Source organism: Hyperoodon ampullatus (genome assembly GCF_949752795.1).
Source record: "Hyperoodon ampullatus genome assembly, chromosome: 17".
NCBI lineage: Eukaryota > Metazoa > Chordata > Mammalia > Artiodactyla > Ziphiidae > Hyperoodon > Hyperoodon ampullatus.
Genome location: NC_136930.1, coordinates 60,002,972 through 60,022,882, shown reverse-complemented (window position 1 = coordinate 60,022,882; position 19,911 = coordinate 60,002,972). Strand labels below are relative to the sequence as shown.

Genomic DNA, 19,911 nt, shown 5'->3' with positions numbered 1-19,911 from the left:
TTGCTTTTGTTTTCTTAATTGTATTTTTTTAAACTGGAGATCCTTCTCCCATAGCCTGCTCCAGTTTGGTCCAATTGCTCCCTCAGCCTGGTCCCATTGGGACTTATCTTCCCCAGTCTAGGTTAGCTTTTCTTTTATTTCTTGATTCAGTCCCTTGTTCTACTGAATTTCATCTTCTCACAGATTCGTCGAAAGGGTACACAAATGACAGAATTTTTCAGGCCTTCCATGACTGAAAGTATCTGTACTGAATCTTCATACCTGACTGACTTCTAGACCAGGTATAAAATACTAGGTAAATCACTTTCCTTCAGAATTTGAAGATATTGTTCTACTGTCTTCTGGCACAGAATGTTACTGTAGAAAAATCCAATGCCACTCTTATTGATTCTTTATATGTAAACTACTTTCTCTCCTGGGAAGCTTTTAGGAAATATTCTCTGTCCCAGGAGATGTGACATTCCACAGTGATGTGGCTTGTAGAACTTTCATCCACTAGGCTGGACAAGCTGTGTGCCCTTTCCAGCAGGAGGAGTGCATCCTTCAGGTCTAGAAAACTTTGTTATATTTTTGAGTTTTCTCTCCTCTAGTCTCTATTTTTGAAACTCCTATTATTAGCATATTGGATCTTTTGGATTAATTCCCCCATTTTCTTATCCTGTGTTTAATGTTTTTATCCTTAATTTTGTCATTAATACTAATTTCTGGTAAATTTCTTAATCTCAACTGTTAAGCCTTTCTATTCTACTGATTTTATCTTATTTCTAATTTTAAGGAGCTTTCATGTTCTATAGTTTTTGGAAACAGCATCCCATTCTGGTTTTGTGCACCCAATTATCTTCTCTCTGAGACATAGTTTTTTATGAAGTTTTCTTCAGCTTTCTGCTCCTTCATAGTTCACTTTGTTCCTTCATGTTTTGGCATCTGCTGTATTAGAAGCTTTCCTCAAAAGTATGCTAACTCTTGACTGTCCAGTCATATTTTAAAATGAGATAATAAAAATCTTACTGGAAGCTCTGTCTGTACAGAGCTTGTTCACTGGTATCTTTACAAGGTAGGGGAATAAGGGGCCAGTTGGACTTTTTACTGTGGCCTCCAATTCTTTTTTCTCCAGAGACTATTTCCTGCATTGTCACAGGGGTGGGACGGGTGGGTGAGGATAAAACTATGTATAATATACTTATCTGTAGTTAACATTGTGGGGGAAAAGCGTGCAAACTGAAGGCTCCCCAGTTCACTCTGTAGATCTTTACTTAACTCCTCTTTTTTTTCACCCAGCACCTTGCCCCTGCTTTCCATGATACTTGGTGTCTCCAAGACCTGAGCAGGTCAGAGACCGTGTCTGTTGAACTGGCTTGACTCTCACAGGTATCCCCAGGCAGACATTTAGGCTGTCACTTCTTCTACTCTGTTATACCACGCTTCCATGTGGTTTTTTTTTTTAGTTCAACAATGTATGAAAACACTTCTACATTTCTCCTTTCCTCTTTTCTTAGTTTTTGTACTTTCAATACTGTCTTTCTTGAGAGATTTTAGAAGGGAAGGGAATCGAATGCATGCGGTCCATCTGCAGTTTTAATCAGTAACCCATATAAAATTGTGATTCAAGTAAGAAACTCTGAAAACTGGAACTAATCTAACACCATCTAAGTTTTACAAAATTGTCATCTGAATGGCCGACCTGTCCAATGTCTTACAACAAGCTGATAATGGATCCAAAATTAGAAGCTGGGTGCTTTGATACGCCCTCCAGTAGTTTCACTATATACTAAAATTACTTGAATAAGTTGAATAAAGTAAGTGGAAGCTTATTATCAACTTAAGTCAAAGGCTTGTTAGGGAAACACTGAGGATACCAGTTAAAGTGTAGTTTTCTATATCTATATCTAAAAACTAAAATCAAATAAATCAAATATAAAATTTTTGACTCCAATTTTTCGACCTCCATTACAAAAAACTGGCAATAAGCTATCAGTGTAAAAAATACTCAGTCAATATTATCTTGTGTCAAATAGGAACATTAGAACTTGACCTCGACTTTGCCATTAGTAGAGAAGACACTGTACCTTTAGATAGAACTTCGAGATCTCAAAGAGACGTTGGCTGCAAGCCGTGAAACATTCGTGAGCCTCAGTAATCCTGTGTTTCTTCAGGGTTTCAGTAACTACTTCTTTCAATATCTTGAACAGAACATAGTATACAACTAATATGTCTTGGAAAAGGTACAAACATATTATTTCAGCTTTAGAGTTGAGTTCTGTGAATCACAGAACCATGTAGCTATGCTAAAGATAGATAAGCTCATTAAGACAAAAGCATCGAGAAGAAAGGAGATCTGAAACAGTGACACGATCACACGTGTCGCAGGCTATCTGTCAGGAAGAGAGGACTACAGTATCTGAAGAGAGGAATTCATATCCTGAGTTCTGAATCAAAATCTGAGTGTAAAAGGTACACACAGCAGGGATACTTATTTTTTATTTTTTATTATGGAAAATGTCAAACATTGTAAAGAGAATATTTGTAACAAATCCTCATCTCGATATATCTACTACCAGTTTCAAGAAGAATCAATCTGTGGCTCTTTATGCTTCACTTACACGCCCCCACTCACTCTTCCATTATCCTTCTTGCACTGAATTTTTTTTTCCTCCATTTTTTTTGGCCACAGCGCACAGCTTGCAGGATCTCAGTTCCCGGACGAGGGATTGAATCCGGGCAAGGCAGTGAAAGCCCAGAATCCTAACCACTAGGCCACCAGGGAACTCCCCTGAATTATTTTAAAGTAAATTACAGATACCATTTCATTTCATTCATAAAATTTTTAGACAAACGTTTAAAATGAATCAAATGAAGAAATTTCTTCCCGTGCAGAACTAAGAGAGTCAGGAAATAAATCTTTACCCGTGTGTGTTTCTGTGATCTTGATTCCTTAGTGGGCCTTGGTGTTTTTGATTCATGCACACTTTTTTGACCTGAACTGGCATTTGTAGTGACTTTGGGAGTTTCATTGCTAAGAACTGGAAGAGATGGACAAGTCACAGATAATGATCTCTCTGCCCGTGGCTTTATGGATGTCACTGCATGATGATGATGATTAGTAATGCCACTTCTCTGAGAAAGAAGAGAATCTGAACTTTCAGATTTCACAAGTCTAATGGGGGGGAAAATATAAAAATGCAGATTAAGTGAATCAACAACAAAGTCCATTTTCTGTCTTAAATGTTACAACCATAACCATTGACATATAAACCCAAGAAAAGCAAACACAATTTCTTGCTACTACTGCCTAAAATAAGCAGTCAACATCATATTATACAGTTGCTCCCTTAGTTCTTCAAATGAGTGACTAGAACACGGAAGGCAATGAATAACATTCTAGGGTTTCAGCTAATATTAAAAGCTAATAGGAAAAGCAACTAGCAACATTACTGTCACCCTCCCCGTTAATTTACAATTTCTCACATAAATCAGGGATGGCACTCCAGGCAATGCTATTTATAGATCCAGTACTCATCTGTCAAGTACTTATACTTTTAAGATAATTTTGATGAAGAAACCATAATAATCATGCTTGTTGTAGCTATAAAACTACCTGTGCAAAATAAATAACAGTGTTAAAACAAACAGAAATAAAACTATAAAAGTAGTTCTTATTTCAATCTTTCTAAAATGTTTAAATTTCCTGTTACAAGATAGGGTCTCATATTTTTCAATTCTGTTAACCTAGAGGCCACAGTGTACTTTCTTGTCTGGAACACATATCTATCAGTCACAGTCAGAAATAAAAAATATTATTACAAAATACAGTATCCTAAACGTTAATGGATTTGCTTTTTAGCTTTATCGCATGTAAAAAGTACCATGAACTTGTAAAGTCCTCATGAAAATAATTTAGTTATTCCCCATTAGGGAAAAAATATTCTAATAATTTGCACTGTTTAAAAGAAGATTTGAAAGTTTCACTTTAAGATATTTGATACTTTTTGAAAGAGTTACATATAATAAGAATTTACGGTTTGTTTTAGGTGTCAAAGACCTAAATTTGACAAAGGTTCTAAAGATATATAAATTCAACAGAAATTAGAGTGTTTATCTGATAAGCTTCTAATTTCTGTTCAGGTATTTGGATATTTTATTTAGCCAGCAAATAACGTAGCTAGAAAGATCTCATTTTTTAATATATTATTATGTAGGCTTTAAAGCTATATTTTATATGAAACAAGTTGTTTTAAAAAGGTACCTCAGGGCTTCCCTGGTGGCGCAGTGGTTGGGAGTCCGCCTGCCAACGCAGGGGACACGGGTTCGAGCCCTGGTCTGGGAGGATCCCACATGCCGCGGAGCAGCTAGGCCCGTGAGCCACAACTACTGAGCCTGCGCGTCTGGAGCCTGTGCTCCGCAATAAGAGAGGCCGCAGTAGTGAGAGTCCCGTGCACAGCGATGAAGAGTGGCCCCCACTTGCCGCAACTAGAGAAAGCCCTCGCACAGAAACGAAGACCCAACACAGCCATAAATAAATAAATAAATTAATTAATTAAAAAAAATTTTTTTTAAAGTTTAGTGTTTAAAACAAAACAAACAAAAAAAACGGTACTTCATGGGAATTTCCTGGTGGTCCAGTGGTTAGGACTCCTCGCTTTCACTGCCATAGCCCAGGTTCAATCAAAAATGGTACCTCATGAAACCCCTTGTTTAAGGGGCCAATGTAGGTAGGAAACAGTGAGAAGAGAGCTAACAGAAAAACTGCATCCCTAAACATCCTCTTCAACAGAGCAGCTCAGCTGCTTAATCTATTGGATAAAATCGCCAGTGTTCCATGGCTTAAAAGCTTTACAACCCATTGTGCTGATGGGCTGTATATTAGCATATAAAGCAAGAAACAGTGTGTTTTTTTCCAAGTCATTTCTTTGTATAACTTATAAGCATAATCATCAACTGCTCACAATACAAACACAATTCCTGGTATGAACGAATTACATTAAAATCTGCACAGAAAGCAACTTAAAAATCTGAAAGATTAATTCAATTACCCTCGGACTAAAATACTTTCTGTCAAGATACTATCTTTATGTACTTAATATACCACCTTTTGGGGGGATAAAGGCAGTTCAGATCTTTTGATCTCCTTTTTACTCGGGAGACTTCAGTCCGGAGTTCACTTTGTAAAGCTTCTCCATCAGGGACACTTCCGGGCTCTGACAAAACTGCTGGAGACGGAAGAGGGCTCAGTACGGTAGGTACTGGAAAACTTTCTCTGGTGCATGTAGTTTGAGTTTCATAACGAATAAGACGAGACTGAAGTTCTGAAAATCCCCCGTCTCTTTCTAATGCTTTTCGGTCATCCAAGCAATATCTAAACAAGAGAAAGATCTTCAAAATCAAAGACTCCATGGCAGCCATGGGCTTTTCCCTACCAATTAGGGAAAAGCAAAACATGTACTTAAGAAGTTCTTATTAAACTTCCTAATAACTGTTGGAAGGTTGAGTGAACGGCCAACTTCCCTCACAAGTTCAGTTTTTTCCAGCCTGCTACACAACATGGCAAAAGATTTAAAAAATTTGAAGTACAATCTGATTCCTCTTTGACTGTTTCTGGGCAACAGATTAATTTAATCCTCTGGCTTATTTTCAAAATAATACAGGTGCTGTTTTGATACTTTTTAAATCTCTACCAACCTCTGACTCCTCAGCATGGCTGATATGTAATGACGTGAAATGCTAACTTCTGTTAGAAAAAACAAGTTTATTTTCAACACAAAGATTAACAGGGTATAAAGGCATTCTAAACTGGCTCACCAAACAGCTCAGAACACTTTGAAATTTCCCTTTGAAACTCATTTCCACCTTACTGACTGATTGACAAATTTTCCTTCAAACACTTCGGCCATGTGTGCATTTGGTTTCTAGCTAAATCTGATTTAAGACATCAATGAGATGTTTGCTCAGTGAATGCTTCTGGACTTAAAGAAATCCCATCTTAGGGACTTCCCTGGTGGTCCAGTAGTAAAGAATCCACCTTACAATGCAGAGGATGCGGGTTCTATCCCTGGTAAGGGAATTAAGATCCCACATGCTGCAGGGCAACTAAACTCGTGAGCTACGACTATTGAGCTCGCACCTCAACTAGAGAGCCCGCGTGTGGCAAACTACAGAGCCCACGCACCCTAGAGCCTGCACGCAACAACTAGGGAGAAGCCCGTGCGCCGCAACAAAGAGCCTGCGCTGCAACGAAAGATCCCACGAGCCAAAACTAAGACCTAACGCAGCCAAAAAATAAATAAAAATAATAAATAAATAAATGCTTTGATAAGGCTTAAAAAAAAAAGAAATCCCATGTTGTTAAGTACAACAAATAAGCATATCAAGAAAATCACCAATGAGGTGTGTGACCTTGGAATACCCTTCACATTCTCCCCTTCTACATCAAGGAAACAGTTTCACATATACGATAATAGGACTTTAAACATTAAAACCTTTTTCTGTTACCTGTCCTCTTTACTTGTAAAATTCTAAGAAGTTCCTTAGAGTCAGAACTTTGGGTCTATAAGCTTTTAGTTCAACACTCAAGGAGTGTATCATTACCCCAACCTGAATGCCTGACGGAGGTTTTCTCTTTCTCTTGTGACACATATTTGATTTCTAAGAGTATAGACTAGAGAGCCAGACTCCCTGGATTTAAATCCAGCTCTACCACTGTGTGAACATGGCCAAACTACTTAATTTTATCTATGCTACTGCTGCCTTTTCTGCAAGGTGAGATTCATAGCAGTTATCTCAAAGAGCTATGGTGAGGATCATGAATGGGTACACGTAAGCACTCAGAAACAGTGCCTGGAACATGCAAGCAAAGCAGTCAATAAATGTATGTTGCTGCTATTATTTATCATCACCATCATCATCATCAGTGGTTTTATTTTCTACCACAGCAAATCTTATGGTATGCTGATGATATGTAGCTCAGCCAGGATTCAGACCCAGGTTGGTGACTTCAGAGTCTGACTTGAACCAATCTAGTATGCTATCTCTCAGGTAAAGTGTAAGGGTCATCTTACTCAGGGGTCAACCCACGGCTGAACATTAGAATCATCTGAAGAGTTTTTATGAAATACTGATGCCCAGAGTTTCTGATTTAATTGGTCTGGGGTTGGAATCAGTCTTGGACATTTTTTTTAAAAAGCTACCTAGGTGATTCTAAAGTGCAGCTAGGACTGAAAAATCTGATATAAACCAACAGTTTAATTTAACAGGAGGGAAAAATGAGCTCCTAAGTTATACTGTTAACTGGTGGCAGAAGAGTGACTAGAACCTAGGTCTCTCAATTCTCTAACATTCTTTCTCTAGTCTGTTGTTTAATAAAACACATTTCATTAAAAATCAGCCCCAACCCTAAGGATTACTGATGAGTCCTGTTTCTATCCTGGGCGACTGACAGAATCTAGAATACCACTAAGAACCATAAATGTTTAAGGAAAAGTTCTAGGAGAGAGGAAATGTAATTACTGATTGGCTTACAAGAAATTTTTCAGAGAAAAATAATGCATAGTTTGACTCCACATGCGTATTTTTTTCTACTCTAAGATTTTGACTCTAAGATGCAGATTTTTTCCTTCCAGTTTTAACATCTCTTAATCACAGCTGTTCATAATGGCATGCCTCCAACTGAATTATGTGCACTGTGCATATTGACTTCAATTGTCATTTAAAATGTCTTCAAAGTGATTTTACTATGATTTGGTATCAAAACAAAAAGTGACTTTGTAAATAAGAAAGGAACAGAAACAGAGTAGGAGGATGCGTAAATATTTACTGTTGGATGAATGAGTACACTTCCACATTTTCTTGCAAAACAATAACCAAATGCTTTATGTGTCCAAAGAAAGAAAAATACCTATCAGAAGATGAAGCTATCATTGTCCTATAACTAAAAAATAGGCAAGATACTGCCTAGCACACACCAAGCAATGCCGACGAAAGCCAGAAAAACTGCCAAATCTCTTGGAATACATGAAAGAAAGTTCAGAGCAACAGGAGGCTGGTGTGGCCAACTGACTCTCACAGTTTGACAGTGGAATTCAATTTGTTGTTAAAGAAAATGGTGCATCTTACAATCAATGGTATCTTACACTCCAGGACAGGAGAGAGAAGTGAAAAACAAGTCAACTGTGGATAGATTTCATTTTGCCTTAAGTAAACATTGATCTGTACTTGAGCAGTTTATATATTTCTTCCAAATATTCCTTATGTTTGAGTAGAGGAAAAGTTCAAGAATTCCAAAGGCTCACGGCAATGTAAGAAGAGAGAACTTTCTTTGCAGTGTCATATTTACTTTGAAATTTCACTAGAACTTTGCTTCCAGTAGAAACATAATCTACATTTAATGTGAATAGGCCAAACCCAAATCCTGAAAAAAAGCATGTTTCTGGATTCACTGTGCTCACCTCCTGCAACTTTCTTAGTTTGATCTCAATGGCCCCAGATTAAATTTACAGTAAGGAAAATGGAGTCATGGCTAAATTTGTTTATTTGCTTATAAGGGCAGGCAATTTCACTTTTTAAAGTCCTCAAATTCTTATTTCAACTGTTTTTTTCACACTCAGACAGACAGAAGTTCAATGTTGTTGCATGTATACATACGTTGTTCCTTGTTATTATTGAGTAGTACTGCTTTGTATATACATACCAGTTAATTTATCTACTCTCCCATTGATGTACACCTAAGGCTATTTCCAGGTTGTGGGTATTATGAATAAAACTGTTCTGTGGGTTCTTTTACCAGTCTTTTTGTGGTGTAAGGTTTTCATTTCTCTTAGGAAAGTGACTATTAGAAATGCTGAGCCAGGGAGTCTGAGTATGTTCAGTTTTATAAGAACCTGCCAGATCCTTTTCTGAAGTAGATAAATCACGTTGTACTTCCACCAAAAATGTTCAAGGGTTCTGATTGTTCCATACCCTTGTCAACACTTATCGGTCTTTTATTTTAACCATTCTGGTGGCTGCACAGAATTTTATTTTATGGATGCACTATAATTTATTTAACCAACCTCCTACAGTTAGACATTATTTCCAATGTTTCTTATTTTAAATAACACTGTGAAAAATACCCTTGCCTAATAACTTTCAGTGTAAACGCTAATTTTATCATTAAGTGAAGTTAATCAATCTGATATTATAAACAACTGCATGGCTTTTGGTAGATTACCGAGCAGCCCCCCAGACAGGTTGTAACAATTTATACTCCAAGCTGGCTTATTCATGTCCCTTTACCTCCACCATGATTTTATGGGTGAAAAGGATTCTCACTGTTGTTTCAATTTACATTCTTAATGTAAATTTAAAAAGCTGACTGGTGAAGAAAACAACTCTTCATGTGTATTGGCCATATTTATTTCCTGTTTCAAAAACAAATGGTTTAAGATGTTGCAAACTCTTCCATAGGGGCATTTATCTCATTTTCTTATTGATTTGTAAGCATTCTTTAATTATAAAGAAAATTTACCTTCTCCTCATTTATGTTCAAAAAATATTTTCCTCAGCTTAATCCATACTTTTAATCTTGTTTCTGTTGATAACTGACATTGCTGTTTTAAAAATTAGGACAAATCTATCACTCTTTTTTGATTTCTTCCTCTGCTAGAACAGATTTTCCCCTACATTTTATGCTAGTTCTTTACTTTCACAGTTTTCCCACTTTTAATTCTTAATATATCTGCGATTTATTTTGATATTTGGCGTGAACAAAGAATCATTTCAAACGGATTTATTTTTATTTGAATACTTAATCAACATTCTCACTACTATCTATGGAATATTTTTCTTTTGCCCTCTGATTTGAAATTATTTTTCTATCAGATCAAATTATCATGTATTCTTGCTTTTTCCTTGGAATTTCTACTTAGGTCCAGCCCCACATTGTAATTACAATAGCTTTGTAAAAAAATTTTCCAGTAATATGATACAATTTATCTCATTCTTTAAACAAAAGAGAGGAGACTTCTTACCAGATAAATTATAGAATTATTTCATCAAAAGGTTCAAAGTTGACAAGAACTGTATTAAATGTTTACACTGATTTCAGGAGAATTAACACCTTTATAACACAGGATCTTCCCACAGAGAAAAAAGGCATGTTTCCCCTAAGTAATCAACATTGCTTTTATGTCCCCTAATACATATTATTTGTAAATTTTCCCATTCTACATTTCTTACAAGAATACTTCTGATATTTATGATTTTATCTGCTATTTTGAATGGGATCATTTTCATCCTGTTAAAAACTGGACATGGCTAGTTTAAAGGAAAACTTGTGTCTTTTATATGTATTTTATAACTGGCCACCTTACAAATTCTACTACTTCTAAGTCTTTCAGTTCTCTTCTCTGCAAAACAAAAAACAAACACAAAAAAACCTTTTGGTATCCGTTTTACTACATGTAACTTTTAAACTCTTTAGTTTTCCTTATTTTAACTGATTGGCTAGAACATACAGAAAAATGATTAAAAAGAAAAAATTGGTCAGAGCAGGTATCTTTTTCTTGCACCTGACTTTAACGGGGAGTTTAATTTTGATGCTCAAAAATAAAGTAACCAAAAATTTTTGCTTCTAGTATCAAATTTGACATAACTTTTCATATTCTTTAAATAAAATAAATCTTATTTAAGCATAACAAGAAACCTAAACATTCCTAGAATGACCTGTTGTCACTAAGGCCTTGCAAATTTAACCTAAAATACATCATCTCCATCATTCCATTTCTTGTCCTGGTGAAAATGGTAGATGTGCACATGACCTCCGGAACTCCTAATACCTCTAAGCAAGAGAATCCTTTGAAATTTCATTCATCTGGTCAATTAAAATTCCATAAAAATGTACACATAATTAACATGTTGCAAATGAGAATGCATTTTATCTAATAGTTTCTGAGCAATTACAATGACCAGGGAATATTAATGTGACCAGTAGTGTAAATACACATCTACAATGTAGGGACTAAAATGATTTTGACTAAAATATCTAGTAACTAATAATAGGATGTTTAAATGTAAAACTGATTAATCATCAAATAACTTTTATCCAACAGAAGACAAATTATTTGTGTATGTACTGCTTAGTTTTTTGAGGTTTTTTTGACATACTTTCTCTTTGCTTCTCTACCCCAATTTATATCATTTTATTACAGTCACTCTTCACACTCACCTAAGATAAGCTACATCAACAACACACAGAAGAGTAAAGTGAAAATAAAAAACTCACTCAATTCCATGATAATGACATACTGAGGCTTTTTCAAAAGGTAAACCCTGAAGTTTCCGAGGACTAAGTTCTGGTGTCAGGACAAAAGTCTTTTCCCTGAAACAAAAGGTTTTTCATTTGTATTTAAAGTTTATTTAGTAACAAAGAGAAAGTTCAAGAAACTGTCTAAAGAAGGAAATCTGACTTCCTTCTCTATAACTGGATCTCATATGGGACAAAGAAGGAAATGAAGTGAGGTTAAGCCTATGGGTTTTGTCACTTACATTTTCTGTGTCCCAAGTTTCGGAAGTTACCATACTACTTACTTCACAAAACTATTCTGAGAAATGGTTAAATCAAGAATAGAAAATGATTTCTAGTGGAAGTTCAAGAAACAGCATTATTCCTGAAGAATATTTTTTTCTTCGTATAGGAAAATGTTTATGAATTTAGCTAAATTCTTTTTTCCAGGGGAATAAAGTCAAACTCCAATCTTTAGTGACAAAAGAAGTATTTACTTCCTCCTATAACCACAAGGGGAATCCAGATTTTTCTTTGCCTGGGAATGTAGTCATTTTGACACCTACTTTAAGAATCAGTGACCTTTTAAATATCAGAGGATAAAAAGACTAACTGCTGATTTCAGTTCTTCTTCGGAAGTAAGTTTCCAATCAGCAGGTATGTTGGAACTAATCATGTGGTGAGCTTACATAAAATATTCATGCTCTAGCCCTCCACACCCAGACCTGCAGGGCTACATCAAAATCTCAGGAAGAAGGCTGCTACAATTAGGTTAAGCTCTCCTAGTTGTTCTAATAAGTGCTCTCCTTCTCTGCCTGAGTTGGGAGGTACTGTTCTAATGAACTGAATCATGTTCCTAGAGCTCAGAACAGGTTAGATGGGAACGGGAGAATTATACAAGTGGTCTTTACACAGTTAATAGGCAGAATGAAATACCAGGGGCTTGAATTCAGAAGACTTCGAAATGGTATACATAAAAACAAGTAGATAGTAGAGTACCGTGAATAAATCGGCTATCACATTTTCCCCCCTTGGCTTTAGTAATGAAAACTGCCCATATGCCACCAAAAATTAAAAATTATCTCGAGTACTAAGATAAGCACTTGAAATTATTACATTAAAATCTAAGACATATGCAAGTTAATGAATCCCAAAAACCAGAATTTATATTCAATGCATCCATTTAAACAGTTCTGCATAAAGTAACATGAATAAATTGCACTGATCCCAGTATTTTGATGACTAATTATTAAAGTGAATAATTTTGTAATATAGAACTATTTAGGTACCTAGCATTTCACTTCTTTCTTTTGCCATGTTGTCTTCCATTTCTTATTTTAATCTCTCTCAGCAGCTCTATCTATCTTTGCTTAATTTTACTCACACCTTGTTCTTTCTAAAGGAAACACTGTAATACATATGCATTTTGTCAATGTTTAATATTCCTCTGGTGTATATATAGGAGTCACCCCTGTACTTTGTTTAACTTAATATTGCATTTCGGGTGGTTCCTTGCATGGGTAGACATTTAATAAAAGTCTGCAGGTCCTTGATTCATTACCATGAAAGCTCATCCTTCAACTTTAATTTTAATAGAAGATATATTTGATAATGACACAGTTCTTTACTAACATCAAGGAATTATAGCAAACTTCCCTAAATAAATCACTGGTAAACTACAGAAAGAATTAATAGCATCTCCCCTAGACATTGCAGCTAGAAAGACATTCTGGTCAAAAAGAGTACAACCTACATAATCAGTTTTGGCAAACCCATCTGACTCTGCCAGTTCACGCTTAATGATTTGGAAGGACAGTAATCCAATAACTAAACAGATGAAAATGTGTACATAGTTCTTCCCTTTCTTGACTCCCACAAAAAAGATTATCAATCTCTCAAAGCTATGAGAAAAAGAAAATTACTCTAAAATCATACTATTTTTATGTCATTAAGATCATTAAGTCATTAAGACTCCAAATTATTAAGATCCTCATGTTTTCAAAGTTGCTCCCCATCTCTCTCTCTTTAGTGAACACACACATGAAGGCAATATGCTCTAATATTAGTTTTGAGAGATAACTATCTTCAAATAAATCCTTTCCAAAATTAACCCTTAAATTCAATATTTGCCAAAACAAGCTTTGAAAAAGTAATCAAAATGTTCTATAATTTTTAAAGTCCTTTGGAAGGTTCTCAGAATAATGGATTAGAAAAAAGAAATTGGGGTAGTGAACAAATTATTCAAATCTCACAAGTATATGATGCCATAATTTTATCTGTAATTAAGTAAACTTCAGTAACATCCAGAATTAATTAGTAACTTAGTGGAAGTTGTCTTGGAAGTCAAATTAGTTGTAAATTATTCATGTAGACACTGAGTTCTTCCTTGGTAATGGTATAGTTTTGAAAGCATTTTTATTACACTTCCCCATTCTCTTCAGTTGAAAGGCTGTCCTTTTTGCTATTAGACATAACTGACAGTGTCACGGTAAGTAGTGGCAAAATCAAAACTAGAGAGTGATACAGAAAAGAGAATTTTTAAAAATATTTGCAAGTCAAATTACAATTTTTTCTTAAAAAGTATTGCCATCTGTATACAAAGTAAAAGCTGATTTCTAAGAGAAATATGCTGAGGTTGCTTTTATTATTCCTGTTTCCCTTATATTCAATACTACAAAACAGCAGGACATTTGGCTAAGGTAAAATGTGAGGATTAAGGCCAATTGATAAATGCTGGGTTCAAACTTGTAGAATTTGTCAAAGTGTCACAGAGCATCAATTAACTGGAGAAATGAGATGCAATGTGTTTTTTAAATGATTCCTTAAAAAATTAGTTGAAATTGTAAGTTTATAATTTACCCTTTTTGAATCTGTAAAGGTTGAAGATCTCCAATTGGTAATCCATCTGAGGTAAAGAATTTCAGCAATTCTTTAGCATCCAATAATGTGACTGAATCCCGTGGACCCTCTTTGTGTCCCAGTAACTGTTCAGATGAACGAGGTAATGAACCAGTTCTGAGAAAAAAAATGTTATGTAGATTTATTAAAAGTGGATTAGAATTCACCATGGTCAGGAAAAGCTGCTATGGGCAGAAACCAGAAAAATACACACCAAAAAATTGAAGATCTACACATTTAAGAAAGAAAATAAAGTCACTGCCAATCACTTAGTATCAAAGTATATTTTTAAAAATCTGTAGGTCACAGTAAAACTTGCAGTTACCATGTCAACAATGCTACTACTTAACTAAAATAAACTGTTGTGGCCTCTCCCGTTGAGGAGCACAGGCTCTGGACGCGCAGGCTCAGTGGCCATGGCTCATGGGCCTAGGAATAAACTAGAACAAGAGCCTCAACAAGAATTAGAGAGAAACCTACAAAAAAGGTAGAACATGTCTTCTTTTTTCCATCCCACAAAGCCACAGAGGGACTCTAAACTTGAGCTTGGAATGGCAATGGGCAGAAATCAGGTGACATATTTTCAGAACTCTACCAGAACTCTTGTTCTAGTACGACCCTCCCACACCACATCTTATCCAGATGCTTTTACCTCCAAGTCAAAAACCGAAACTATGAAATCCAGAACTATGTGCCTGTCCTACTGTTAGTGGTGGAGCCCCCAGAATAAAGCCCCCTTATTTTAGTTATGGGTAAAGGACCAAGGCTACCTGCCTTTTGATACCCCCGGGTGCCCTATATCTCCCCTCCCCCAGCATTAATTCAGGTGTGAGCAGGTAGGGAACAGGACTACACATAGAGAGAAAATGTATGCAACTACCAATATAACATAGCCTAGTACTAAATTCTTAGCTATGAACAATCAAGGGCCACCAGACACTAAAGAACTACACCTAAGAGAAAAACACCAGAGGAGCAAATAAAACAGATTGAAAGGATCATTTAAGGAACAGATAAAACAAGCTAAAAGAAAATTCCAATTAATATCCTTATAGTATCTTCTCAATTCTCATTATTAAAAGAACAGGTAGCTATGAAAAAAATAGGGTAGATAACAAAAAAGAATTATTAGGAATTTTTAAAATGGCTGCCAAAAATTTAATAGAAAAGATGAAAGTAAAGGTCAAGGAAATATCCTAGGATGTAGAGCAGAAAAGATGAAGAGATGGATTACTGAGAGAAGAATCAAATTTGAATGAAAAATCAATCCAGCACATCTAAAATTAGTTAAAACAGATATTACAGAGAAGAAAGAAAAAAAAAGAAAACAGAAGGAAGAATACTATTAAAGAAATAATAGAAGAATATTTCCCAGAGTCGTAAGGCATTGGTGGTTCAATGGTAGAATTCTCGCTTCTCCCAGAGCTGAAAAAAAGACAAAAGGCTTGAGACCAGAATAGTTCACAGCATCATGGCCTCATGTAATTTCAGAACATTATGGAAAATAGAAAATTCTAAAAGTTCCAGACAGGGTAAAATACCTATTAAGGAACAAAAATCCATGTCGCATCAGACTTCTCATTAAGATACGAGATCCAAGAAAATGCAGTTCTAATCTAGAAATGTATTCAAAAGAAATACCAGGATAACAGTTGTGCAGGTAGAGAGGGTCAGTCCAAATCAGAGTAGCAAGTTAGAGAGGTGCAAGAAAAATGACTTCAAGAAAAAAAAAATTGTCTATTGCAAATAACATAAGGTGCCAGAGGAAGAAGAAGGATAAAAGGTGAAGAGAAGTAGAGATGTTAATTTCCTCCCCTTTCATAATGCGAAGTTAAAATATACAATCTAAAGTTCACGGGTGGGTTTTCCTGGTGGCGCAGTGGTTAAGAACCTGCCTGCCAATGCAGGGGACACGGGTTCGAGCCCTGGTCCTGGAAGAGCCCACATGCCACGGAGCAACTAAGCCCGTGCGCCACAACTACTGAACCTGCGCTCTGGAGCCCACGAGCCACAACTACTGAGCCTGTGTACTACAGCTACTGAGCCTGTGCTCTAGAACCCATGTGCCGCGACTACGGAAGCCCCTGCGCCCAGAGCGTGTGCTCTGCATCAAGAGAAGCCACGACAATGAGAAGCCCGTGCACTGCAGTGAAGAGTAGCCCCCACTTACCACTACTAGAGAAAGCCCGCACACAGCAACAAAGACCCAATACAAACAAAAACAAAAACAAATAAATAGACATTTAGAAAAAAATAAATAATCACGGGCAAGAAATGCAAGTTCTTTTATGGGTAACCTGTCCTTTTCTCAATCTTCTTTCTAGATTGTCATTTTCCTCCTGACCTATAAACGTTAGAGACCTTCAAGGAATGGTCTTAAGCCCTCTTTCCTTTTTCTACAGGGTCTCACCAAGTGATCTCATCCAATAGCATGTATTTAGAAAAACCCTTTTAATGATAACTCAAAACTGACTTCCAGATTTCTCCTCCGATCCACCTAACATGTCCACTTGCATAAGCCATAGAGCAAACTTAGCATCCTTAAAGCAGAACTCTCGATTTTTCTCCCCAAATCTGTCCTTACTCCAACTTCTCACCAATCTTCCCCAAACCGTAAGTGGGAACACCACTCACATGCTGTTCAAGCCAGAAATCTAAACTGTCTTGGATGCCTCTCTTTCCCTGTCCTCCACATCCAGTCCATCACAGGAAGGTTTTTTTCCCAGCTAAGCACCAAAATATATCCCAAACTTGTTCTCCACTACTACTCTAGTTAGAAATCAAAGTTATCTCTCAGCCTACAGAAAAAGCCATCCAACTGATCTGTCTGTTCCTAGTATCCTCCTCCTACAATCTATTCACCACGAAAGAGTAAAAGTTATTTTGCAAAATCAGATCACGTCACTCTTTGGTCCAAAATCCATCAAAAGCTTACCAATGCACTTACAATATACTCCAGAGTCTGTATGAAAACCTATAAGGTCCTGTGTGACTGAATGTGCTTCACCCATTTATCCATTAAGTCTCAGCTCCAATGTACCTCCTCAGGGAGCCATCCCTGACCATCCACCTCATCTCTCCATGCCCACAGCAAGTAAAATTACTCTCCTTCAGTCCCTTTGTTTCATTCATTACACATAGAGTAATTTATAAGTGTTATATTTACTTGTCTGGTTACTCCTCTAAGAGGAGAGCCTGACACGTAGTTGGTACTCAATAAATTTGTTGACATCTATGAACAAAATGTTGTCAGAGCAAGTCACAAATGTTATAGCAAGTCACAAATGTTATCAGCAGAGGATCTAAAGATAAAAATGTGATTTGGGGGAAGTGGGTTGGAGGAGGGCAATGCAAGAGAGCCAAATTCCTTCTCTTTATTCCATTATTCTACCACTCAACAATTACGTACTGAGTGCCGACTATGTATTGAACCAAAAACAAAACAAAAATAAACTCTGCCTCTTAGAGGTAGTTAATAGATACTATACAAACATAAAAAATGTAAAACAGGAAGAGTTTAAAATAGCTCAAAGAAGAAGAGTACTTTTACTTCATTTTACATGTTCCTGTATTGTTTAAATTTTTCTTACATATTCATATACCTGTGTACATCTATGGAAGATGGTCTGGAAAGCCATCCACCAAAATGTTAACTGTGATTATGTACACCTAGAAAGTACAAGTAGAAGGTAGAAGAAAAAGAGCATTTCATGGACACACTACTCTGTAGTGTTCTATCTATCTATCTATCTATGGATTTATAGTAAGCATATATTTCTTTTATAATAAAACCATAAACTACTAATATCTCATAAATACAAGGATTAAGATTTAAAAAGTCATTAAAAAATACTGAACTACTTAAATATTACCTCATTTTTTGTTTAGCTTTTTCAAAAGTTTCCAAATTTTGAAGAACATGCCTTTCTGGCCACTCCAGAGGGTTGGTTTCCACTAGACTTGAAGAAATAGGTTCCATTGGATTGGAATCTGAAGAGAAATATGTAAGTACTGAAAGGTATTAACATACTGAATTTTGTTATATAAAAATGTATGTAGATACATACATACATTGTGTGTGTGTGTGCACATGTGCATGTGTATAAAGGCAAATTGGATTAATTGTATAGTACTTACCTCAGGCATTTATTAAGGATATCTCTGATGGCCTGAACTGTGCAAAATACCATAGAAAAGTTTTTTGGAAATGAAAAAAAAAATCAGTATTAAGCTTTATTTTACTATCTCCTCATAATAAAAGTTATGAGCTAGAATTCAGAAGATGAATTAGCCCTGTAAAAACTCATATGGAATGAAAGCATAACTTTGTTATTTTTGTGAAATTAGTTCTAAATGGAAAGGAGACAACTCTGTGGAGAATATACTGGATATATTATGTGATTTCCATACTACAAAGAGGAATTATCACCAGTATCCTGAGAAATTCATATCTTTAGAAGAGATTACCGGACTTCTCTTGTGGCGCAGTGGTTAAGAATCTGCCTGCCAATGCAGGGAACACAGGTTCGAGCCCTGGTCCAGGAAGATCCCACATGCTGCAGAGCAACTAAGCCCATGCGCCACAACTACTGAGCCTGCGCTCTACAGCCCGTGAGCCACAACTACTGAGCCCGCGTGCCACAACTACTGAAGCCCGTGTGCCTATAGACTGTGCTCCGCAACAAGAGAAGCCACTGCAATGAGAAGCCCACACAACTCAACGAAGAGTAGCCCCCGCTCGCTGCAACTAGGGAATGCCTGCGCGCAGCAACGAAGACCCAATGCAGCCAAAAATAAATAATTAAATAAATAAATTTATATTAAAAAAGAGATTACCTCATTCTCAAAAGTACAGTAATACCATAAATAACTTATGATGTTTGCAGGTAAAGGTTACTTTAGAAATAATTCTCACTATGTATTAGTGTAAGATGCCTTAACACACACATTTTCAAGTAAATCGCTAACATTAAATGTTATTTTACCACTAATAAAATATTATATGTAAGGGTGTGCTTATCTTTCCAGCCAGTATGCTGCAATGAACTAACACTGAGATTGTTGATAACACTGCAATTCTCATCAAAAACATACAGGGACACCTTTCAGTCTCATTATAAATTATGAGTACATCCCAGCTGTTTTAACACTGGCAAAATTACTAACTGTACTACATTTTGGATTCAAAAACTATCTAGTGTTTTAAATTGTTTGAACTATTACACACTAATAAATTGACTGAAAATTACTAGACATTAGCTATTTGACTAACCATCAACCCTGACAAAAATACCCATTTTATACTTTGGGGTCTTACAAAGTGATAATGATTTGGTAAGAAATTTTTGAACAAAAAAGAAAAAAATTAATCATAAATGAAAACAGAAGCCAACTGCATACTATTTTTCCTTTACTTATTAAACTATTTAGTCAAATAGCTTAAAATATTTTTAATGCCTATACTGGACTGCCCCAACCAAACACCATCCAAATATAGCACTTCCCATTTCTTAATAAGGGTGGTGAAATACTATTTTATAGAATAATGAGCTTTATGATGAAATAATCTACTTTATAATGTTGGCATGGCTTTTCAAAAAAGTATAAAGAAAAAAATCATTAGCAGTTCTGAACAGTTACAGGCTGTGTTCACAAAAGAATACAAGCCATTTTAAATAAAAGTTAACATTAATTATTCCTAAATATTACAATATAATTAATTACTAACTTTGACTATACAATCTACATAAATATAAGCAACA

General features: G+C 35.9%; 1 protein-coding gene across 2 annotated transcripts in view; it reads right to left on the bottom strand.

Annotated features, from left to right (window-relative positions):
* Positions 1–19,911, bottom strand: part of MTBP (MDM2 binding protein) — a gene marked incomplete at both ends in the record, with an annotated part of 69,222 nt that overhangs the window by 2,194 nt on the left and 47,117 nt on the right. Inside the window, 6 exons of one of the 2 annotated variants that reach the window (XM_079722555.1) lie at positions 2,067–2,180; positions 2,905–3,154; positions 5,087–5,353; positions 11,252–11,347; positions 14,111–14,266; positions 18,022–18,139. In XM_079722555.1, coding sequence (XP_079578681.1) covers positions 2,067–2,180; positions 2,905–3,154; positions 5,087–5,353; positions 11,252–11,347; positions 14,111–14,266; positions 18,022–18,139 — 1,001 coding nt within the window. Of the gene's footprint in view, positions 1–2,066; positions 2,181–2,904; positions 3,155–5,086; positions 5,354–11,251; positions 11,348–14,110; positions 14,267–18,021; positions 18,161–19,911 lie in introns of both variants that reach the window. The other variant, XM_079722554.1, reaches the window with a different exon arrangement.